Genomic DNA, 25,591 nt, shown 5'->3' with positions numbered 1-25,591 from the left:
TTCCCTGGCAGGGTTGGGGGTGTGGCATGCAATGGCCACGGCCCCAACCTGGCAAGCAAAGGGCAGCCAGAAGCCACACCTTACCCACCATCTATTTCTCCCCTAAATGTGCCAAACAGCTTCTAGACAGCAGCAGTAATGAGGGGGTGACACTGGCTGAGGATCTCTCAGAGACAACAGTGCTGGCACCATAGCTAATGCTTGTTAGCACTGTACAGAAGGAGGCACTGGTAAGCCCCTAATGAATATCTTTAACCACAAAAAAATCCTATGATGAAACACCCCAAAATGAAAAAAGAGATAGCACCAGACGATGACACTCCTAGGTTGGATGGCACTCAACAAGCTACTGGGTCAGAGCAGAGGACAGCTACAAGTAGCATTGTGGCCAATGACCCAATAGCTGTTGACATGCTCAGAGGTGAAAGTTCAAAGCTGCACAACACATTTTATAGAAGCATGAATCAGAAGAAACTAGACATCGTAAAGCAAGAAATGGAATGTATAAACCTGAGGTGAGTGAGCTAAAATGGACAGAGGGGATTTGAGTCTTAGCTTAGTTAAAAGATCTTTCAACATCCATCCTGGTTTTTTTAGATACCTCCCATTTTTCCTCCTCATTGGAACTGTTTCAAATTGTGCCTTCAGTATCTCACAGTTGAGAAACTCCCATCCCTCAAGAACCCCCTTCTCTATTAGTATTCCTGACCATGGGATCACACCCAGTATTTCCTTAATATTCCTGAAATCAGCTTCCTTAAAGTCTAGAATGCATGTCTGAGTATGCTTGGCTCCCAATTTCTGCTGTATAACAAACTTCAGGAGAACATGATCACTCCCACCCAAGCATCCTGCCACTTCCACCTCATTAACCAGATCATCCTTGTTGGTCATGATCAGAGAAATCAGAAGAGGGTTAGGACTTTGAAGGGCAGTGATGAAGGAACTAGACAGTATCAAAAAGTGTAAAGATATATAATTTAATTTTAAAGTAAGGATTACCCATGCCATCGTACTTCCAATTTCTAAATATTCTTGTGAAAGCTTGACAGCAAAGAAAGCCAATAGGGAGAAAATCAACTCATTTGAAATGTGGTGCTGGAGAAGAGTTCTACAGATACTGTGGACTACTAAAATAAATAAATGGGCCCTAATGCAATCAAGCCTGAACTCTCCCTCGAAACCAAGATGACTAAACTGAGACTGCTATACTCTGGACACATCATGAGGATGCATGATTCACTAGAAAAGACAATGTTTGGGAAGGTAGAAGACAATAAGAAAAGAGGAAGTCTGCATTCAAGATGGATGGACTCAATTTAAAAAGCCACAGTCCTAAGTCTACAAGACAAGAGCAGGGTTATTGATGATTGCATGGCTTGGAGACCTCTCATTCATAGGGCTGCCATAAGTTGATTTCATGCCAGTTAAAAGCAACAGTTTTCAGTGGAGGAAGTGTGAAGGCTGAGCAAGTGTTTCTTTTTTTACCCCATCGACCCACAGTGGGCTCCAACACTGCATCCCTGAACTGACCAATGGTCCTTCCACACTAGACAACTACAGTGCTATGAAAAGATCCTAACTCTACAATTCCATAGGCTGTTGCTGTGGCAGGCAAAGTGGAACTACAGTGCTATAATTGTATAGCATTGGAAGGGCCCATTTCCCAGTTTCAATTTTTCTACCAATTTTCAGCCAGTTTGGAAAGTGGGAAGAATGAGAGTGCACAGCTTTAAAGCACCTTTTCAACAACAACAACAATAACACCCAGTCTTAGGAAGACTGGGTTTAGGAAGGAGCAGGAGCTGGCCAAATTAGGTTGCAGAAGATCTAGAAGAACATAGTAATTCTTTGAATGGAACAGGCGGAGTCCTGAAGAGGTTAAAATTCTGGCAACTAGAGGAAGCAGGCAAAATACGTTTGTTGTTGTGTGCCCTCAAGTCATTTCCAACCTGACGTAAGGCCATGGACTTTTCTTGACAAGATTTGTTCAGAGGGGATTGGCCTTTGTCCTCCTCTGTGATTGAGAGAATGTGATTTGCCCAGGATCACTGAGAGGGTTTCCCTGGCTGATCGAGGATTCAAACTCTGGTATTCAAAGTCAATGTCCAGTGCTCAAACCAATACTCCACCCTGGCTCTCTAGACTTAATACTACCCTCCCAGCTATCTCTCCTTGTGACCACCATTACTCTTTTGCCGACCTCTACCATCAATTTTTTAGTATACTGAGACTCTGTTTCGATACACATGCACAGACTTTTTGAAAGTCTACCACATGCCAACAGTCTTTCAGCACATGGTTTATACATGGCTAATATAATCAAACCCAAAAGCAAGTTGTCTATGGCTAAAAAGCCAATGATATCAAAAGCAGCAGTGAATGTAAAGAAAAGCAAAGTGTTTGTTTTGTCCACTGCCTTTCCATCTTAACACATTTATGAAATAATATAAGGGCTACCTTTCATTCCCTAATCAAGAATAAAAAATAAATCCACCAATAGCTGAAAAGCCCTAGAAGCTGGGGATGGAGGAATTACTCTCAATCTGATTTTCAGTCAATAGGAAATGTACAATTGTGTAATCATCATGATGTTAAGTTGAAGGCTTTCATGGCTGGCATCCATAGTTTTTTGTGGGTTTTTTTGGGCTATGTGGCCATGTTCTAGAAGACTTTATTCCTCACGTTTCGCCAGCATCTGTGGCTAGCATCTTCAGAGAGAAAAACCAAAAAACCCACAAAAAACTATCATGATGTTATTTTGGAAGACACAGTGAATTTGGATAACTGTACTTTGACAATATTTCAGGCATGTAAGATTTTTGATTTATGATTTCTATATGCTGCTTGCTCTTTAGAAATTTCAGAACAGTGTGCATGTAGCTCCCTGTGGTCTGCCATTCAGGCTAATCCAGCCTGCACCTGCTCAGCTTGACAAGTGCTATAACACAGAACAAGCCCAGGCTTCACTGGGCTGTTGACTTGATCTGATTGCAAACAGCAGAACTTTCCACTCTCGTCTCACTTTTTTCTTCGTTCTGGATTATGTGATACAATGCATCAACCTTTTCTTCACACACTCCAAAGTCACCCCAGACTGTAAAATAAATGACACCTGTAAAAACATGCTTTTTACTTTCAAAATCATTCTTTGTTCCACCTGCAAATCTTATGACTCCATAAACTCCACACCACCACTATTGCCAGCACATTTTGGGGTGGGGTGACTCGGGGCAGGCGGCAAGAATAAGAGCTTCCTCAAGCCCTTGGTGAGACACCATACAAAGCTGGGAGACTACACCTGGATCTGTAGACCACAAACAGCACATCCCTGTAACAGGAGAAGCTCCCAATGTAGAGTATTTCCATTACCAGCTGAATACTTACACGTTTACCCAGCCTTGTTCCTAATCACTAGGCTAGTCACTTACTCTTGATTTTAAGGAAAGATTTTTATTTATTTATTTTAATCACTGTGTTATTACTTAATTTTATCTTATTTGTGGTCCAGATCTCAAAAGGTCAGGTCCCAGTCAAGTCTTAGGTTTCCCCTAATCTGGTTAAAATGCGGTGTCTTACATCAAGAAAACACATACAGACACATCTTGACAGTATGGAAGCTTGTGACTAACATTGGCTTAATTTTTTTCCCCTCCTGTATAACTTTTAACATCTTTGCCTGATGAGGAAGCCACTGGAGATCCAAAAGCTTACAGCATGTAAGCTTTTTGGTTGGTCTAATAAAGATGTAACTGTTTTGTGCATTTTGAATGTTATTGTATTTCCTAAAATAGTCATCATTAAACAAGATAAAACTATTTTTCTATTACCTCTGTAGGTAATATTGTTAGGTAATCAAGATACTCTAGGTAATATTGTTAGACCTACAATATACCTGATAACATGCCACTTATTAAGCGCACATGATAGGAACAAAGGTTTATTTTTCTGCACTTAAGGAAGACACTTAAGAAATTAAGCACCCACTTTTGAAAATGAGAGACGTGGTTTTAGGTTTCATTTAGGTTTCATTTAATAAGAATGTAAACACATTTCTAAAAGTTTAATCTTTTCTTTCTCTTTCTTTCTTTCTTTCCTTTTTTGTTTGCATGATGAATAAATTCCTGGAGGCAATAACTGAAGTATTAGGCAATGCAGATGTTCTAGATGCCAAAATGCAAAATAATCTTCTTGTAATTAATGAAAACCATACAGAGTTCTTGTTATCTTACCATTTTTGACTAAAAAAAAATGTTCCTAAACACATTGGGAATAATTTGTGAGGTGGATAGTCTCAGGCACGTGCTTGTATGTTGTAAGAAACACAAGGGAGAACTGCTTGGCTTAGGGTCCTAAGACAGATGGCAGACAAATTGCCGCATATACTGGTAGAATGTCGGGTGGCAGTGACTATATCTCCTATGCAAAGAAGGAAAGATTCAGAGTAAAATCAGAATAAAATTGGGGACAGGGATATGAGTGTGCATGAAAACCACACCCCAACACTGTATCTTTTGCTTTCAGGCCATACCACAGGAATACCTGCAGGTATAAAACCATAGAGAGTACTAAATATCTCTAAACAACATAGAGAGCTACAGCCAAAAGCATCATAGCCATTCATATGCTATGGCCTGCCAGACACACATACAGTGCCAGTTTCTTGATAAACACACTGTACATCTACCAGTGCAAGATACAAAATATATCATAGCTGACACACCACACATTGTCTGTAGGCATTACATAATGCAACAGTTTTCAAAATTGCCCACAGTTGTTATTTGCTCAATAAGTGAGATTTTACAATGAGACAACACTGGAACAATTAGTAACAACATAAATTGTGGATATAAAATAGCATAGAGGACAAGGAAAGCTAGTTTCTCTCACATGCCTCCTCCTTTACCCAAACCTTTCCCATTAAAATAATTTCCCTAACCCAATAGACCTATTCTGAACCTGCTGAGATAGCTTGAGATCTCTCTCACATTCCAATACACTATTCTCTCTAATTCCAATATACTACATATTTTCTGTTATCCCTTAACACCTTGCCTTTTAGACGATGTTGACCATACTGCAGTAATGCAAAGCTCACATGGTTCCCAGGTACAGGATTCAACTAGATCTTTCAATGTTTTAGCATTTTCCTCAGAGCTTTCAGGAAAGTGACGTAAAAGTAAAAAACATAGAGCTTCATATCCAGAAAATGATATGAATTTCAAACAATTAAAGGAACACAGGACTGAGCCCCCCCCCCCCCCCCCAGCCAAAGTCCACCATAATAAGCCTCAAATCTCTACAGCCTAAAAAAATGGTAGCTGCTGAGTTAACAAAGCGATCTGATATATTCATGATCCCCTTAATGAGTTCTACAAATGTTTCAAATTTCAAATCAATCCAATAAAAACTGCTGCATATATTTCAGAAGAAGAACCTGGCAAAACCAACTCTGAGTATTCCTTGGCTAAGAAAACCCTGCAAAATTAATGGGGTCACCATGTCAAAAGACAACTTGAAGGCACAGAGAGAGAGAGAGAGAGAGAGAGAGAGAAACAAGTGCTGAAGAACTGATTCGTTCACCCTCTTTATTCAGAAATATCATGTGTTTCTTTTCCATTTTGATTAATGCTCTTAGTGTATTTTATTTAGGCTTGTCAAAGAAGGCTCCTTTCATCAGTATGGTGAACTTCTAAGCAATTATGTTTCAAAAGTTATTAAGATTTTCCTGCCCCAGTAAAGCCTAAAGCAAGCAAAGCTATGTCTCTGAAGTTGAGTTTCATTCTGAACCAAGAAAATTACATGTACATCAGTATATTTCAAGTGATTCTATGTTTCAATGAAATCTACTATATTCAATGTACAAGGCTCATTCTTTTAACCATGGGATGTGACATCAGTGTGATCCAAATATGGGGCGAGAGAGGCCTGTAGAACTACTTCTTACATGATAAGCATACCCAATTCAATTATCCTGTCAAATGTTCTGACAGGGCAGCAGAAAATGGTCAGCTGGGGCTACTGCAAGATAATACTCAGAAGGCTCAGAAAGTCACTCTACCTGACAGGCAGTTCAGTGAAGACGAAAGCAAGGGAAATAAAAAAAAAAATGTATGCTGGAATTTTGTCCGGTCTTATTCAAAACTAGGTCTTTCTGAACATCTAGGGATATACCTATTTATTTGCACACAACAACCTTGTTAATTATTTGTGTGGTGTATGTGTTTTTGTTTTGATCTGTTTTGTGAAGAGCATAATTCATAATAAATATCCTTTTCAAAAATCAGGAAATTCAATGATCAAGAAACCCCATGTCCACAAAAAACAAAACAAAACAAAACAAAAAAACCCACAGCAAACTGAAAAAAGAGGCTAGTGTTTGAACTGATGTTCCCCATGACCAGGAATCATGTTACAAAATGTCACCAACTGTGCTTCCATCTATGTACCCTCACTTTCTCTTAATTTTTCAGGCCCAAGTTCAACTAGGGAGGATGGAGTGTCTAAGTGCAATGATGAGACCTCACCTTGTCCCAGGCCTTGTCTGCACTGGCCAGGATACTTCAGGGACAGCCAGGAGTATCCTGGCCTTGGAGCTATCCTACCATCCCCCCCATTACCTGGCCGTCCATATCTGCACCTAGTCAGCTGTCTGCACAGCATCTCACTGAGCTTCCCAGTGCACCCACTGCCACAGGTGACTCACTTCTGAGGTCTGAACGATGACAACCACATGACTGAGCACCCCATTCTGACCTCAGAGCGAGTGACTGACAACAGCAGCAAATCTACTGGCCAGCTTAGCATGATGCCTGTGTAGGCAGTCACCCTAAAATGGAAGCAGAGGCCTCGGATCTGCTTGGAAGATGCAGAGCAGGAGGTATGCTTTTAAAATCCACTGTAAGGTTGCCAGTGTAGTGTAGTGGTTTCAGTAGTGGTTTCAGTGTTGGACTAAAACTAAAGAGAACAGGATTCAGTTCCTTGCTCATCGATGGAAACCCACTGGGTAACCTTGGGTGAGTCACATACTCTCAGCCCCAGAAACCCCCATGATAGGTTTTTGCCTTAGTGTTGCCATACGTTGGAAACAACTTGAAGGCAAACAACAACAAGGTTGTTATACCCTGGTGGTGGTACTAAATGTGCCAGACATAGTGCAGACTGCTCACACCAGAACCAGGGCTTGGGTCATGTTCATCTGAACAGGACGACGCAGAACTGAGGGAGAAAGAGGCCTTTTGGCAGAAAAGACCTTGGCCTGTTACAGACAGCCAAAATAAAGCTGCTTCGAGTCACAGTGGAGGTATGGTATTTCAATGATGCATGCATCCTAAAAGTCCAGAAGCCACACCAAAGCCACGCTCCAGTCTGGAGCGTGGCTTTGGTGTGACTTCTGGACTCTTAGGATGCATGCATCATTGAAATACCATACCTCCACTGTGACTCGAAGCAGCTTTATTTTGGCTGTCTGTAACAGGCCCTTGTATTATATTATGAAGCCTCTGAGCCTTGACTGTCCTGCTAAAACAGGGGTCCCCAACCTTTTTGACTCATGGAGTCCTAAGGGCTTCATGCAGCACAGGTCGGGAACTGCTGTACTATACGAATATTACTGTGAGTTGGCCCATGTTTGTTTGTTGATGATGTATCAGCAGCTCCCCTTCTGTCAGTTCTCAACTTTAATGAAAAAACTACTCCTATATTTTGTGTGAGTCCAGAAAGAAGTGGGTGAGCATTGAGAGCAATGCTGACAGGAGCACAAAGATAATGCAAGGGCAACCAATCACCTTATGTCATCCTGTCACTTCGTAACTGTCACAAGGTGTACTTTAGTAAGTTGCTTGCACATTCTTCCCTTGTAAAGCAGAACAGGCAGGCCCTGAAGAACAAATTGTTCTGCAAGCCACATTATACGTCACCAAACATACTTAGCAACAAAATGTCTACTGTGGTGTGATAAACTGAAAGATCACATTAAACACCTACATTTCCCATTTTCAGTCATCCAATCCCACTTCTGCTATTATCCCTCTGCTTGTACTACTATTACTATTACAAGAAACATGACAGTTAATGGGCTCTTTACATTATCTATATTGGGGAAGGATAGCTCCAACCACCCAGTATATAAGCCCCTAACAATCCTACTCTTTCTCAGTTCTATAGGTTTGCCGCATAGCAGTGGTAGAAAGGAAATAAAGTGAGCAGGACACAGCTGAGGGGAGGATGGGAGGGATTTATGTGAATTCGCAGGTGACCACTCAAAGAAATACCATTACAGATAAGCAACCTGTCCTTCTTCTTCGTGGTCTCTGCAAATCACACAGATGGCTTAGACTTACAAGCTTCAGTTAGTGGGGGAGGGAGTGTCAGGACACCAGTTTTACAGTTCAAACAAGTTTTATTGATTAACAACAACAAAACTTTAAGCTTTTAAAGTGCATTTGTCAGTGTCATTTGTCTTGGTTTCAAAGGCATATAAACATGCAATACAATAAACTTTCAATGCAAACCAGAAAACAACACTGCCCTCTCGAAGGCTGCGACCTGCCAAGCCCTGGTGTCCAGCCTGTAATATTGGATGAAAGTCAATGGCTGGGACCAGACAGCAGCCTTACAGACATCCTCCAAAGGCACCCCAGTCAAAAAAGTGGAAAATGTCGCTACTGCCCTAGTTGAATGAGCTCACATTTGAGCTGGAGGCATTTTCCCTGAGAGTTCGTAGCACAAGTGGATGGTGCTGGACACCTACTTAGAGAACCTATGTGCAGTTACAGGTAGTCCCTTTTTTGATTCCAAGTAGCAGACAAAAAAGTGTCTTGGAATGCCTCGAACCTGAAGTTCTGTCCACATAGAATGTCAGCACCCTTTGGACATCGAGGGTGTGCAGGTGACATTTGGCATCCGTAGACAGGTTTGGAGCCAAAGTCAGTAACACAATGTCCTGAGTGAGGTGGAAAGATGACACCACCTTTGGTGAGAAGATGATGTCGGGATGGAGAACCACTTTGTTCTTGTGGAAGTAAAAGTAAGCCTGGTCCATGTGCAAGGCACAGAGTTCACTCACCTGTCAAGTGCATGTGATGGCCACAAGGTCAGCAATCTCAAGTCTACCATGGCCATGGGCTTGAAAGGCTTGGTAGAAAGGTGTGAAAGCACCAGATACAGGCTCCATGCAGGAGTCAATACCAAGCATGGAGGGTCAAGGTTGTTAAACCCTTTAAGGAATTTCTTCATAAGAGGGTCTTTAAAAAACTAAGGTCGAACCTCAAATTGATCATGAGAGCAGATGGCCGCCAGATAGCATGTGAAGGAAAGGAGACACAATTCCAAATCAGCCAAAGTCATTAGAAATTCTAAGACGGTCAGGACCGAGATATGGGACAGAGAGAAGCCCTTGGATGTAAGAAAGTCCAGGAACTTGTTCAACTTAATCAGGTGGGATCACTGCGTCGAGGGCTTTGTGGCAGCTAAGATAACCATCCTCGCCAATCCTCACTGGACAGGCCTCTAAGGATGGATTCTCCATGCTACTACTGAGAGAGTGTCGATGTCTGGTGGTGGACTTGGTCCTCGTAAAGGGTTAGGAAGTCCGGATGGTGCTCAAGATGGAGAAACTCTCTCTGGGACAAATGAAGAAGAGGAGGAGAACATGGCTTTCTCAGCCACCATGGCATCTAGGATGGCATCGGAGTGGTCCACTCTGATCTGGGCAATCACTCAGGTGGGAAGGGAGGGAAAGCGTAGACCATCTTCCCTGACCACTCAAACAGGAAGGCATCTCCCCAGGAGCCTGGCGATTGAGTCCTTGAACAAAACTGAGTACAGTAGACCCTTGTTATATGCTGGGGTTTGGTTCCAAGATCCCCCATGGATAACAAAATCCGTGGATACTCAAGTTCCATTAAATATAATGACATAACAAAATCGTGTCATAAAAATTGGAAAATCAAGGTTTGATATTTGAAATTTATACTTTTTTTGAATATTTTCAAACCATGGATGCTTGAATCCGTGTATAAAAAATCAGTTTATAAAAAGGTCTGACTGTACAATGGCTGCTGAGATGGGTGGCAAACAAGTCGATTAATGGTTTGCCCCAAATGCGAACTAGGTTGGAGGCTGTCTAGGGATGGAGGCACCATTTATTGCACAGGTTCAAGGACCTGCTGAGCTGGTCCGCCAGTTTGTTCTCCTCCCGGGGAGGTGGATGGCTTGTAAAAAGATTTTCCTCAGGATTCACCAGTCACATATGCAAAGGGTGATCTCAAGAAGCATCTGAGACTTTGTCCCTCGTTGCTTAGTCGGTTAGTATATGACAGTGGTGTTGTCTGTCAACAAAAGTACCACCTTGTCTTGGAGGAGAATCTCAAAGGCCAAAGGGCTTTCTCTACAGCCAGCATCTCAAGTGCATTGATGTGAAAGGACGTTTCTGGTCAGATCTATCTCCCTTCTTGGGCTTATCCTTTTTCAAAGGCTTGTCCTTTGATGCCTCTATTTCTTTCCGCTTACCTTGAGGTCCAGGGGAAGTAGTAGCGGCCTGGAATGCAGGAGCTGAAGCAGGGTGTAAGGCCTGTTCATACAGAGCAGCTTTAAGCCACAAGTCCTGGTTTTTATGGGCTTGCAGAGGGCACAAGACTAGTGACCCTCACCAAGGCAGAGAAGGCAAGTATTGTGCTGGTCCTGCCTGGGGATTCCTCCCCCCCCCCCCCCCATTTATTACACCATTTGAAGGTGGTCCACCGAGTGGCCATTTTCAAACCATTAGGAAGTCTAAAGCAAAATTGAAGTCAGACAGTCCAAGTCTATTGATTCACATTTATCACCAAGTCCAAGATCCAAAAGAGTAGTCAAAATCTGAAAAGAGGTCAGTACGATTTATCAATGGGGAAAGAGCAATCTGAAACAAGCGAAGTTCCTTCTAAGCTGCTAGCGTGTCAGACAAAAGGGACTGAGAAAGAGTGGGAATGCTAGGGGCTTATACACCAAGTGGGTGAAGTTACTGCCAACAGGTATCCCTAACGATTCCAGAAGTTTCTGAAGTTTACTGCATAGGCGCAGGATAACCCAGTTGTGTCATTGGCAGAGATAACCAAGAAGAAAGTGCATATATCCCCTCTGACTACGGCTTGGGTGACAACATTCTTATTTTCTACAAAGGAAGCAAAGATGCCAGTTAACTATTTCCCAACTGGTCTTTTGCTGTGTGCCTTCAAGTTCTGACTTATGGTGACCCTAAGGTGAAACTACCAAGATTTGTATGTAGATGCATTTGAGGAAGTAGACTTAAGACCTTGGAATACTCTGTCCAGTTTTGGGCATTACACTTCAAGAGAGATATAGACAAGCTGGAACATGTCCAGAGAAGGCCGACCAAGATGATCAAAGATCTTGAAACCAAGTCCTTGGGAGCTCGGTATATTTAGCTTGGAGAAGAGAAGACTGAGAGGTGACATGATCGCCATCTTTAAATATCTGAAGGGATGGAATGTAGAAAATGGAAATAATTTGGGTTGTGTGTTTGTGTTGTTTTTGCAGCTCCAAAGATTAGAATACAGATCCATAGATTCAAATTACAAAAAAAGAGATTCCACTTAAACATTAGGAAGAACTTCTTGATGTTCAACAGACTGCTTTGGAAAGCAGGGGATTTGGGAGGGCAGCAATGTCTTGGTACAAAAGCAACACATAGCTGCAGATTAACTACTTTTCTCACCAGAAACAAACAAAGAAATAATCTATCAGTAGATCATATTTCATTGATGAGCAACATGAGTCAAAACAAAAAAGAAAGCACAGTTCTGGGCAAAGGAAAGTACTGAGAGAATAAGTGTTTGCTTACACTTATGAAGCACTTTATAAAAGCTTAACTGAACAATCACACATATGGTCCTTGTAATGTGAAGATCATTACAAGAGGCCAAGAAGAAAACACCTATTAAATTTCCTGAAGCTTCTGTCAAATAAAGAAGAGTCTGAAAGGGAGATTAATAACAACATGCCTTTTATTCAGGTTTTTAATCGTATTAATATAAATGTAAATTAGTTCTGAAATGAGCCAGTACAAGGAATAATAGTATGAGCAAAGAGCATTAATGGTGAGTTTTAATGCTATAACATAATGCCAAAAAACTGAGGGTGGGGGAAGTTGTTGCTCCTTTTAGGATTTCATTACGTCTATTTGAATTGGTAGAAATTAGCTGGTGTGGTGAGAATAACTCAAATAATACCACTGTTCTCATTTTCACTGCTATACAGTGTTGTCTAGGCAACTGTTTCACATTCTGTGGTGCACATATGCTGATATACAACCTTCCATCTGGCACATTCTAGATGTATTAGACTCCATCTCCCATAATCCATAACCACTAGTCAATACTGGGTGATGATAGCTATAGACCAATGCATCTGGAAAGTGCCAAGTTGTAAAAACTGTTACGTATTTTAGAGTTTTACCTACATTTGTATTTCCTAAACTTTTGATACATGGATTGAAGAAGTGTTGTAGTGGTGGGAAGAAGGTAGATTTAAATTGAAGACACATTCTGTTATTAAATTGAAAGTGGTGCCTCCACTCTAAATAACTCAGAGGCTACTTTGTTTTCTGATTCTGACCAAAATTAGGAAGATTCTGGGCCAATTCACAGTGTCTCTCTGGACATGCCTGCTTACTTATATTGCAATTGTGACTATGCTGTGTACACTGTATGCCATTTGACATAACAAAAAATGGCAGCAAATAATTCAGTTGATCTGAATTACACAGTCTAGATACAAAGCACGTCCCCTGAAGCAGTGAGGAGAGTGAGAATGAAAAATAAGCCAGTACTCAGGTAGACTGGTTGTATGAATTGGCTTCTGTCTCAGGAACTGGGAGCAGTGCAGAGACTGCGGGTAACCTGACATGAATCTAGTTTTTCTTCCACATGAAATTTCATTCTTGAATTGTAGTGCGTTTTTTTTTTACAAAAAAACACAGTGTGTGATGGAATAAACACTAAATTTTGGGCTTGAAACAAGCCTGGAATCAATTTTGGCATGGTTTTACCTAACACAAGGAGCCCAGTTCTATGCAATAGCAGCAGAAGACCTTCATGTCAGGAAAAGACCCTGCATTGAAGCAACTATAGCCTCTGATTCTTTCTTTTTTTTCATGCAATAGGACCCCACCAGTATAAAGGTAACACACAAGGACTTTGGAGGATAAGGAGGAAGTAGACGGGTATCACTGCACTCATTCTAAGAATATTCCTGAAACCAGGCAAGAGATGAAGCAATGAGATTTCTACTTATATGAAGCAGCAGATTGTCTAGAGCTACCTAGAGATCAGAGCTGCAACTGCAGCAGTCAATGCAGTAAAAGTAAAAACAGTAAAAGAATGGAGGATGACAGCTAATTATTACTTTATTTTAGACTTGTTATCTAGAACTGGCATTCTCGATTTTCTCCATGGCATGCCAATAGTGAGTCATTGGCAGCTGTCAAAAATAATCCAAGAATTATCCAAGGAACACCCAGAAGCCTGTTAGTGCTAGAAGACTTTGGAGTGGAAAGCTCCACTCCTTCTGGGGCCAGGTTTGGGTCTCCTTAGGCAGCTTGGGAATAACCCCAGCATGGCTTCCACAGTTGGAGGCATGCGTCATCTAAATACCACACCCCCAAGCCACGTAGAAGCCAGCTTTTTTAGGCCTGTCTGTCTTGGGCCTTTGTAGATCAAGAAACATATCAGCCAAAGCAGCTTCCTCTACAGGCCCACTGGCCATCTTTGATAGGAGGGACAGCCAAGAGCCTAAGAGTATACCAGGAAATGGTGTGGTATGATTCAGCCACACTGAGAGGCAATGCCCTCCCATTCTAACTCTAGCAGCTTCTGATACCTTTAAAATTTCATCGTAATTTTTATGTATAAATCTCATTACACACAATCCCATCCCATTATAGTTTTATGCAATCTGTGCCATCAAGGAAACAGTGGAATACTTAGACGCAAGTACATGTTCAGTTGGCCCTCCATATCCATGGATTCTTTATCCACAGATTCAACCATCTACAGTGTGAGGATTTTCTGGGTCCCTCTACTGCTTTTGCCTGAGCTGGACGGGTCCTCTTGAGACCACCTTTTTATCTAATGAAATTGCTGTTACCACCCGATGTTTTGATCCTCCCTTTCCAGCATCGTGCCAGGATGGGCATTCCATTGGAGATTCCATTGGGGATTCCATTGGGACTTTCCTTGTAGAGATGCTTCCCTCTCTCTTCCAAACTCAGGGAGAGAGCTAGGCCTTGCTGAGACGAGGCACATGAAAGAGGCAGTGTAAGAGTGACAGAGAACTTTTAAAGAAAAGCTTTATTCCAAGTAAGGAAATTCTATAGGAAAAGAATATCTCTTATATAAAGGACATCTTCCTTCAGGCACCGAATCCAAATTGCAAGTTACAGAGTAGATCATTACAGCCAAATCAAGAGAAAGAATCAAAACAAAACCTGACACAACTAGCTAATACAGTGGGCTCTTGTTATCCGCTGAGGTTTGATTCCAAGGGCTCCCATGGATAACAAAATCCGTGGATGATCATGTCCCGTTAAATATAATGGCACAACAAAATAGTGTCCCTTATATAGAATTGAAAATCAAGGTTTGCTATTTGGAATGTATACTTTTTTGGAATATTTGCAAGATGTGGGTGCTGAAATCCATGGATTAAAAAATCAGTGGATAAAGAGGGCCAACTGTACACTCTCAATAGATCTGTGATCTACTCACAGATCAGATGGGATTTGTAGTCCATGGTGTTCAGGGAATAGCTGGGAGTCAGGAATCCCTTGTCCATCCTCAACCAACTGCTCAGAAGGGCCAGGGCATCCATCTCCCAAATGAATTAGAGTTCATCTCATGGTTGGATTAGAGAGAGCCAGAGATAAAAGACTCATGGTGCTACAGGCTTTTTTATAATTCTGCTCAGAAGCATTTTGAAGGTTTGCACTTCCGCCCAACTGCCCATCTCCTGCCACATTTAACCCTTTATTATCTGGAAAGAAGGCTTTGATAATGAGAAAAATACTAATTATTACGTATGGCTTTATGTCCAAAAAGATATAAATTACAAAAAATAAACCTTCAATTTGCTATTTTATATAAGGGAAATCATTTCACTACCCCACTGCATTTAATGGGACTTAAGTGGCCATGGATTTTGGTATTCACAAGGGGTTCTGGAACCAAGCCCAAGCGGATATCAAGGGCTAACTATAGTAGATAGAACAGAAAAAGGTGTCACTCAGTTAAGCAAACTAAGCACCAGATAGGTGCCAACAAGTAAAACATTGCTGTGCATCTTCTTCCTATAAATTATAATCATCTAATTATAAAATATCATTCCTGTCATATTACGGAAATTAGTTGTTATTAAATAGTTATATTTACATTGACTATGCTGAAGTGGAAAAATGATATGCCTAGGTTTGTTGTTTCTTTAACATGGTATGCTATATAATGGTATATATAGCATACAGGTATATAAGTTTATTTTGTGTATATGTGTGTGTGTGTGTGTGTGTGTGTATTGTTTCTCTTTTCCTATCCTTTTCTCTTTTTAATGTATAAAAATGTAATAAAAATATTTAAAAAAACCCATTCCTGTCAAAACATATCTTTTGAAATATTTTTATGTCACATAGAACATTACAACTTGGTCCAGCCAAGAGGTGAAGAGCTATACAAAATTCATAGCAAAGGTTTTGTTCAGGTAAGGTGGCAGTTCCTCAGTTACATTTGTATAATAAATCTACCTTGGAGTCATAATTAATATTCAAAAATTATTGATGCAAATATGCATAAATATATAAAAATGTACAGAATAAGGCACTTACTTGATCAATTTCCATCAGCTTGGGAAAGGCACCAGGCCATTCTATAGCCACTTTCACAATATCTGCAGGGGGTGGCATTTTTAGTTGTCACTGTTCTTCAAAGCTAGCAAAACTGAACACTGTATACTGCAGAGTGTCTCTCTTTCGTTCACAGCTGGAAGAAAAGAAAGGAGAGCCTTGTTTAAAACAAATTCTAACACAAACACATCTGCCTGCATGACTTGGCAAGTACACAAAAGGTGTGCAAGTTTGTGATAGATGGCATGCATGAATGCCCTCTAAAAGCTGCACAGCATGGAACTAGACAACCTGGTGAAAAGGATGGCTAAAACAGATGAATATGCTATGAAGAAAAGTCACAAATTAAGTAGTTTTTAAACACAGGTAGATTAGATAGAGAAAAAATATTTCAAAAATCTGTATCAAGGCTGAAAGAGACTGAATGTTATATTCCACTTTTTTGGAGAACCAAAACAACCTGTGAGATCTTCTAGCACTTTCCAAGAAGGATAATGATCCACTACGTTATGACCAAAAATATTTTTCCTTTATCTACAGCAATGATCTTCTGTGTGTTCACAAATAGATCATTGCACTATAGCAACCAGAATATCAAGGGAAAAAGCAGAAAATAACAGCACTTTTCACATGTGTGCATACCAGAAAGCATATATTCCACATCAACATCATGTTTTGAAGGAAGACATACCACCAGACATACAGAAAAGGCACTTCTAATTTGGAATATATGAGACAAACGTATTCTGTCTATAATATGAAATAGTTTTCATATTATTACAGAGCTATACACTCAGCCCTCCTTTATCCACAGATTTTTTTTTATCCACAAATTCAATCATCCTCAGTTTGAAATATATATATATATATATATATATATATATATATATTACAAATAGCAAACCTTGATTTTGCTATTTTATATAACAGACATCATTTTGCTATGCCTTGAACATCCATGGATTTTGATATCCATGAGGGGTCCTGGAACTAAACCCCAGTGGATAACAAGGGCCCACTGTATTACCAAATAAAGTAACCGATCCTGTGATAGGGTTACACCATTTAGTTTCTGCATGCAGAAAATCTCAGGTTCCTGGTATCTGCAGGTTGGTCTCAAAAACTCCTGCCTAAAACCCTGGATTGCTGCTGTCACCACAGACAATAGCGGATGAGACAGACCAGTGGTCTAATTCGATTCAGCATATTCCAGTGCCCATGATGGATGACATAAAGGCTCAAGTCAGAACTGGAGCCAGATCAAAGGCAAGTTTCCAGACATCATTCAGATGCAAACTTGAATGAAGAGGTTAGTGAGCATGATAACTTAAAGCCAAGTAATTCAAGCCTCACCCATATATGGATTTCCAATTAGTAAGACTTCTAATTTCAAAAGAGTGGATCATGACTTTGAATGCTCAGGTTCTAGATATCCAAATGACAATTGCCAGTCTATACGATAAAATTTGTTCACCATAAGAGCACAGAGATAAACCAGATATATCTTGGAAAATCATTTCAGTCCAGTCCTACCAGCAGGGCTCTACTCTCTGATGTCGAGAGTGAAAAAAAGTGGGGCAATGAAGTCCTACAAGGAATTAATACATCTTCCCAAAGTAGTGTAGTTCTAGCCTACTCACTTAAGCCAAATTAGCCCACACTATTTCTGACCAATCCACCAGGACCATCAATCAAGGGTTTTTAAATCTACTAATACAAAGGATACAAGTCAGGTCCAAACCAGCCTATCTGGTATCTCTAACTATAATTCTTCCATCTCATATTTCATTGGCATGTAGTGTACTCTACTGACTCAGATCAATATTCATCGTAAAAGACTGAGCTTGGAGTTTCTTTTTATACCTGTGGCTGGGAAACTGACATCCATTATTTATCTAGCACACTTTAATGGTGGGAGAAGCAAGCAAGGAATCCCTTAACCATGATAAATGGACACAACAATATGCTAAGGATCATTTCTCCCTCATGCAGGAAGTCGCAGTCCAACCTACAGAAGACTGGTCTATAACCAGCCATGAAACAGACGGCCTGGTAAAGCCACATGCCGCCTTCTGGAAGCCATCCTGGCCAACTACACAGGGGTGGCTTCAAGATGCTCAGGGGATGTGGTGTTTACACACGGGTGGCTTCAAGATGCTCGGGAGGCATGGCGTTGGAGCACCCAGAAGCTGCTCTGGGTTTGCAGTGGGGCCGCCAAAGGCAGCCCTTTACCAGCCTAAAGAGGAGAGGATCTTTTCTGCCCCTATTTGAGCCAATGTTAGGGCAGATTGGGACCATGGCATGTGGTTGCCGCAGCCCCGGGATGACCAGCTCCAGGGAAGCCCAATCTGCCCTTTTTGGACTGTCTGTTTCGGTCCAAAGTCACTTGAAAACTGCAACTAAAAACTACCTTATTTTCTGGGCCTTAGAACTATAACTGTTAAATTATTTTAAAAAGTAACTTTTGGAGATCACTTCTACTACTCTGTCCGGTTCTGTTATTTAAACTAATGCCATAAATAAGGGGATAGACACAATTCTCACCAGTACACTGTCTGCCCTTGAAAATACTTTATCATCCCCACGCCATCACCGCTAGGGACAATCTCTTCACATACAATCTGTAACTTAATTATAAGCTAGTAACCAAAATATACTTCAGTTTTAAGAAAATTCACTTGAGAGGGTTGGGGGGGGGGGGTTTGCCATCAAACACAACAGGACATACATGACAGAAACTACATTTTAAGATGGAAGCATTCACATAAAATCTATCATATGTTCATTTTCACACATCTAGCATATGGAATAAAATTCCCTTCCCTTCCAAAAGTACTTTGCCCCTTTGGCTCCACTCATTTCAAAATACATGTTCAGACAACCCTTATTATTCATGGAACCATGAGTGATCATTGCTTTGTGTGCCTTCAAGTTGTTTTTGACGTATGGCAATCCTAGAGTGAACCTATCATGGGGCTTTCTTGGTAAGATTTGTTCAGAGGGATGAGAGAGTGTGACTCGCCTAAGGTCACCCACAATAGGTTTCCATGGCTGAGCAAGGATTCGAATCTTGGTCTCCTGGATTTCAACACTCAAACCACTACACCCTGCTGACTCGTAGAAACCCAGACTCTGGGACTGCTTCCTATTATATGTTTAAGATTTACACCAATTATATTTTTTGAGATCTGAAATCAGCTTGTTCCAGCTCCAGTCTTCATATTACAGGTCCCCCCTTCCTTCCTTCCTTCCTTCCTTCCTTCCTTCCTTCCTTCCTTCCTTGCTACTTTTTAAAAGCTCCATACCATCTTGATCAGGAGGAGTATGGAAGCATAGGAATGACATAAAGAGCTACCATCCCCATCCCTGTCTGTCACTCTCCTCCGCATTTCTGTTATAAATATAGGCAGGCATACAATTCTGTTCGCACTCTGCTAGCTTCCTCTACAGCAATCAATGCATAGAAAAAACATGTCTTGTTAGTCACCTAAAACCGACATACAACTGAGTAGCATATAAATACTCTCTCTTCAGAATTAGCCACATACAAGATTACATCATCATAAGGGTCAGTAGATCTGGCTTCATTGCAGATCAAGAATTTAAGTGTCATATTTTTCTATCTGCACACCTCAAAGGAAAAAATAAGTAAATAAAAGTTTAAACGAATAATAAACATTAAAGATTAAGGAAGAGGAAAAGTTTGACATGCTAGATATGTGTAATATAGGAAACTAAGCAAAATATGCACAGTTGGTAATTTGGATGAAGCTTAGGCAATTGCACAAGTATGCATTACACATCATCTTCAAGTTTGGCAAAAATTAGAAACCTGAGTGCCAGAAAAGAAGTTTTTAAAACCAAGAGAAATTACTCAATTACAGTGCACAGTCAGAGGTATAATGACAGTCAGTACATTTTGTCTTTTTTTACGGTGGAGGTGGAAGCATAGCAAATATCAAGCACAACCCAGCAGTTTTGGAGAAATCCTGCTGTGCTATAGTAATTAACACACAAGTTGTAAGCAGCAGAACTATCCCTGATGCAACTTGTAAAAGCAAAATGCACTGGCCGTGTTTAGCACCAAAGCTTTAGGAGATTACTCCAAGCACTATTGATATATGGAGAATCATTGTTCTTTATCTGTGGGATGCAGTTACATATTGGTCTCTGTAGCAATGATTTTGGTAAAACGTTTCTACAACTATATTTCACAGCCGTGATACTGTTTTTGTTTGTAAAGTGTATGTGAAATGAGCACATAGTTTGCATTTGAGTGGATGTGTTGCTAAGGATACCCATGACATGAGGCTATTTTGAGGTATTTTCCCATGTGTTAATATGCAAGCACTTGGATGCACCCCACTTGCCTGTAGCTGACAAGGCATTAAATGTGTTTCAATAACCATCCACAGGGGTTGTGTGCACAGAGGCCTCTGAAGAGAGTACCAGACCTGGAAGCTTGGCTCACTTGTACAACAATAGTACTACCAAACAAATTTATGGTTAAGAATAAGAAATTAAGGCCCCCAAATGTGTGTTTAGATTAAAGAAGGCTCCGGGTCACAAACATTTTAAGACTACTGGGGGTTTTTTAACACACTAATCAGCAACTAATTTTCCAAGAGTTAGTAGACCAAAGGCCCAGTCCCTCAAAAAAGAAACCCTCTTCCTCCATCGTTCTCCTTCATTTATTGGTCTGATATACTGTGTCCTAAATGATTAGGCATAAAAAGAATATTGTAATGCTTAAGGAGGGAAAATTCATAAGGTCAGGCAAAGGAGCTGTAGCGTTCCAATTTCTCAACTGCCTTCTCCTCTCTCTCAGTCTTCCAGTGTCACGAAAGAGGAAGCCAGGGAGATCTCCCTCATCATTGCAAACTTTCTTCCTAGGTGAGATCTCCTTGCACATATATGGCAGTGGGAAGAAAACTGATTAAATTGCTCATTTTCCCTTGTAGGAGAAACACAACACATCCCTAAGAAGGATAGTGACAAGCTGGAATGTATCCAGAGGAGGGTAACCAAGATGGTAAAAGATCTGGATACCATTTCCCATGAAGGATAGTTAAGAGAGCTGGGTATGTTTATGGTTTTTTGTGGGTTTTTCGGGCTATGTGACCATGTTCTAGAAAATTTTCTTGCTGATGTTTCACCAGCATCTGTGGCTGGCAACTTCAGAGAATGCTTTGCCTGGAAAAAGTTGGATGTATATATACTGTGTGAGCCTGGGAATGCAGGAGTGATTTGCATGTGTATTGTTCTGTGTTGATGGCTGGCCTCAGCCTGGGAGGCTAATGCAAAAGAGAATTAATGTCTGCTAATTGGTGGTCATTATCTGCTGGGAAAGCCCCTGACTCTGAATGGTTTCCCATTTGCATTTGCTGAGTCCTTATTTTGCTATTCCTCAGGACTGGCAGCCAAATTTTCTTCACTTTAAGGGTTTCTTCTTTCCGGTTGAAATTATCAAGATGTTTGTGGATTTCAATGGCTTCCCTGTGCATCCTGACATGGTAGTGGTTGGCATGGTCCAGAATTTCAATGTTTTCAAACAGGGCATAAAATAAACGTCAGGAAGAAAATTTTCTAGAACATGGCCACATAGCCCGAAAAACTCACAAAAAACCATGGATGCCGGCCATGAAAGCATTCAACTTCACATGGGTATGTTTAATTTGTAGGTGACAGGTGACATGATAGCCATCTTCCTCTGATAGCCAGCTGAATGGATGTCATATGGAAGATGAAGCATGCTTCTTTTCTGTTGCTCCAGAAACAGGAAACAATTGATTCAACAATTGAGAGGAAACAATTGATTCACATTATAAGGCAAAAGATTCCACCTAAACATGTAGGGAAAGTTTTCTGATGGTAAGAGATGTTCAACAATACAGCAGACTGCATCAGAGGATGGTCAACTTTTTTCCTTTGTAGGTTCTTAAACAGGTTGGATGGCCATCTTGGGGTGCTTTATTTGTGGCTGCCTGGATGGCAGGGAAGGAACAAGATGTTCCTTCCAACTCTATAATTCTATGTAAGTAAATGCAAAGTGATGCCCATTAGGGCAAATAGACACTGATAGAACCTGAGCTGGCTAACTAACCAAGAAAAGGATCTTGGGATTGTGATAGATACCTTGATGAAATGTCAAACCAGTGTATAGATGCTGTAAAAAATGGAAATTCTATGTTAGACATAACTATAAAAGCGGGGGGAAATACAGTTGCCAGTATCCTATTGCTTTGGAACACTGTGCACAGTTTCAGACACTGTCTGAAAGGAGTTTATAACACGGGAGGAATTTCTCTTAATTTCAAATGAAAAGAAAGTGGGGCCAGAACGCATTCACGTGAATTTGCCAGTTCAGCGAATTTATGTGAATTCGAATTGCGTTCGAACTGACTTCCCACTGCCTGAAAATAGCTTGCCATTGCCCGAAATTGCATGTGATCACCTCTCACACAATAACGTGAAACCCCATGATTGCGTTCGGACTGACTTCCCATTGCCCGAAATTGCGTGTGGTAGTCTATCATGCAATAATGTTAAACCCCGTGATTGCGTTCAGATTGCCATTGGATTATACTTCCAATTTCTCTTGTCTGATAAGATCCAAAGAAAATATTACAGACCTGGAAAAAGTGAAGAAAGGGCAACCAAATGGTCAGAAGCCTGGAGCAACACCCCTATGAAGACAGATTAAAATGTTTGGGGCTATTTAGTTTAGAAAAAAGTTGAGTGGAGGGATGAAGACAGAAGTGTATGAAATCATTCATAATATGAAAATGGCAGCACTTCTATCCCTGCCTTATAATGCTAGAATCCAGTGGGCTCACTCACTGAAAATGAACTGTGAGAGATTAAGGACTCATAAAAGGAACTGTTTCTTCACACAGCACATGACTAAAACTGTAAAATTTCTGATCACAAGAAGTACCAAGGACTATGGGTTTAGACAGCTCTAAAGAGGGACTAGATAAACTAATGGGAGGAGGAGTTATCAGTGACTACTGGTTATCATAGGTATTGATCCCCCTAGTATGAGAGACAGTGTCCCCGTGTATATCAGTTACTCGGGAATGCAAGATAGAGGAAGCAGTTGCACTCTTGCCCTTCTTGCAAACTTTCCATTGACATACATTTGGATGCTACATGCACAGAACACTGAACAAAGATAAAATTCAGCATGACTATTTTAATTCCTCACTAGGCAACATAGCCAAGAGAGGGAATGAATGGGTAGGTAAGAAGAAACTGGCTTGCCATTAACACTATCAAGTCTGCACTGATCACCCTCTTAATAGACAGAGCCACTTTCTCAACAAGAAAAGCAAAGGCATGAATGCTCTCATTTAACTACATGTTCAAACCAAAAACCAAAGGATGCTAAAACATTTCTTGAACTTACATACTTTTAAGAACTTCTGAGATTCTAATAACCATTTGGAGTGTGGCTGCTAAAAGGCCTCATGTGAAACTTGACATATAAAGCACTTTAAAAAGAGGTGGTAATTTGACAGTGCATCTTTCCAGTAGGGGAGATGACAGCAAAAGTCAGTTCCTACCCAAGTGAGTACCAATGTGTATGTGTAAAAAGGGTGGGGGGGATTACACTCCATTCAGCATCTTGTATAACCACTTATTGTCAAGTACAGTGTTTGTTTTCTTTTTCTTTTTTTAAAAATAATATTTTCACATCTAAAGGCCCAGGCCTATAAATCTGAAAGAAGTGTTGAACTGAAAGGGTCCTCTGAGAAGAAGTCTAATTAACAATTTTAGCAAGACAATCCAACACTAAATTAACATCCCCCAGAGAATTATCGTTGCTTTTAAATAGCATGGATGAGCAGCCAGATATAAAGGAGTTTTACATGCTCCCTATTGCCTGCAAGAATAGACTAAAGGTAGAACACTGGATCAGAACACCAGATATACAAAGAAACTTTCATGCCGCTTCCTTTTCCTTTCATAAGCTCAGCTGCAGCCATACAAGAAACCCAAGTGATCCAAAGCAAGGGCCCATTGCAGATAATCTAACACATAACTGATCACCAATGAAAAGGGCAGCCTTCCTTCTCCTTAATGCCTAGCGTTTCTGGTGGCATCCTATGCAGATTTGGGCAGAAGTATGTAAAAGGAATCTTACACCTAGTTAGGCGTACATAGGATTGTAGCTTTCATCCAGTGCAGAGCAAGTTGCCACTCAGTAATGAAGTTTAATGAGAGCAATAGTACAGAACATCTTGATGGATCCAGCTTGCTTGCACCTATCCTAACCTGTAACCTGATGTCATAATAAGCCATGATGTGGAGAAGTTGTAAGAAGACAATGTGGCATAACATCAGGACATGAATATGTTGTACTAGTGAAGTTATTACAAAGAAACTTGATTGTAAGCCAACTGAGGACTAGTGGCAGCTGGCAGTTCCCATGTTGGTTTGGTTAATCCAAACATCTAAAGAGCTCTCCAAGGTGCTGAAACCAATCTTCAAAATAGCTTCTATTATCTTGGAGAGCTTGTTTAAAGTTTACACTAAAACCTGGAGAGGATCCAATGCCTCAATGATCTGGGATCCATCTGCTGCCATTGCTAGGGGCCAAACAAGATGAAACAAACAACTGGCTACTATACAAGCATGTGTATATATTTTACATATAGGCTGGTTGTTAAGACATACAATTACTTCCAACATACATGTGATCAATATTAGAAAGGGTCCAGGCTAAAAGTCCTAAAGGAGCAGACCCATACATTTTTTCCAGTTGCTAACACTTTGATTATCTTTGACTACTACAGTATGACTATTCACACAGAAAGGGAGTCTCAGAAATTTGAAAAAGGTGCCCTGATGACAGGATAAGAAATGGTGACAGAACAACTGCTCCTTCACTGAACCTTTCTCAGTTGTTGCTACTGGAGGTGGGGTTGTATTTCTCAGTAGGTCACAGAAGAAAATACTAGCCTGTCCTCACCAAGGCAACAGCCTTATGTACACTGTGTACATTGTATATGTTGACTGTGTACAATTAGGGGGTCAAAAACTCAGCTCCCAGTGAAAGTTCCTGGGCCTATATGTTCCACTGACCATTCCAGCTGTCTTAAAGAGGCCTCTTTAGATCTCTCCTCCCTCTCACTTCTAAATCAGAAAGAACCAGCACAACAATCCTATAGATATTCTGGACTTCCAACTCTCAGAACAACTGACTATTGGCCATGCTGGCTGGGCATTCCAGGAGTTAAATGTTCAAATCATATGGAAGAGAAATTAATGTAATAAATTAAAGTTAAGTAATGAAACCTTTAGGTTTCACTAAACAGATGCATTTTGAAAGAAGAACATAGATAGAATATCAACACATTATGCTGTGAACTTGCAAAAAGATAGGAAGCCAGAGATTAACAAGATCCAAAAAGATGCAAATCATTACCATTACCCTGAATTTTCCATAATGTGATACAAGGTCTTTCAAAACTTGATAGTGGTCAGTCAATGTGTGAAAGCAATAAATCTGCTTACTAAAAAATCAGTTTCCGTGGGTTCAAAACTCTTTCTGATAAGATTCCTACTGTTGTATGTGCAGTAGAAAGGACACTTGTATTAATATATGTAGTGTGCTATGAAGCCATTGTCCTTGTTCATACCTCTGCTAATGGATTAGAATCTCTGAATGTAATTCAGTTCAGCAGTCTCTCTTTC

The 25,591-nt window shown here is 40.6% G+C and overlaps 1 protein-coding gene across 2 annotated transcripts in view; it reads right to left on the bottom strand.

Moving 5' to 3' along the window:
• ELMO1 (engulfment and cell motility 1) overlaps positions 1-25,591 on the bottom strand; it is a 357,340-nt gene that overhangs the window by 263,953 nt on the left and 67,796 nt on the right. For both annotated transcript variants that reach the window (XM_089532586.1, XM_089532587.1), the window contains exon 2: positions 15,875-16,028. In XM_089532586.1, the coding sequence (XP_089388712.1) occupies positions 15,875-15,952 (78 nt within the window). In that variant the 5' untranslated portion in view covers positions 15,953-16,028. The remainder of the gene's footprint in view (positions 1-15,874; positions 16,029-25,591) is intronic.

Source organism: Sceloporus occidentalis, unplaced genomic scaffold, assembly GCF_023333645.1.
Source record: "Sceloporus occidentalis isolate IW3139 unplaced genomic scaffold, rSceOcc1.0.p SCAF_7, whole genome shotgun sequence".
In the NCBI taxonomy this organism is placed as follows: Eukaryota; Metazoa; Chordata; class Lepidosauria; order Squamata; family Phrynosomatidae; genus Sceloporus; species Sceloporus occidentalis.
The sequence above is the reverse complement of the archived record's forward strand: the minus strand, read 5'-3'. Positions and strand labels throughout refer to the sequence as shown.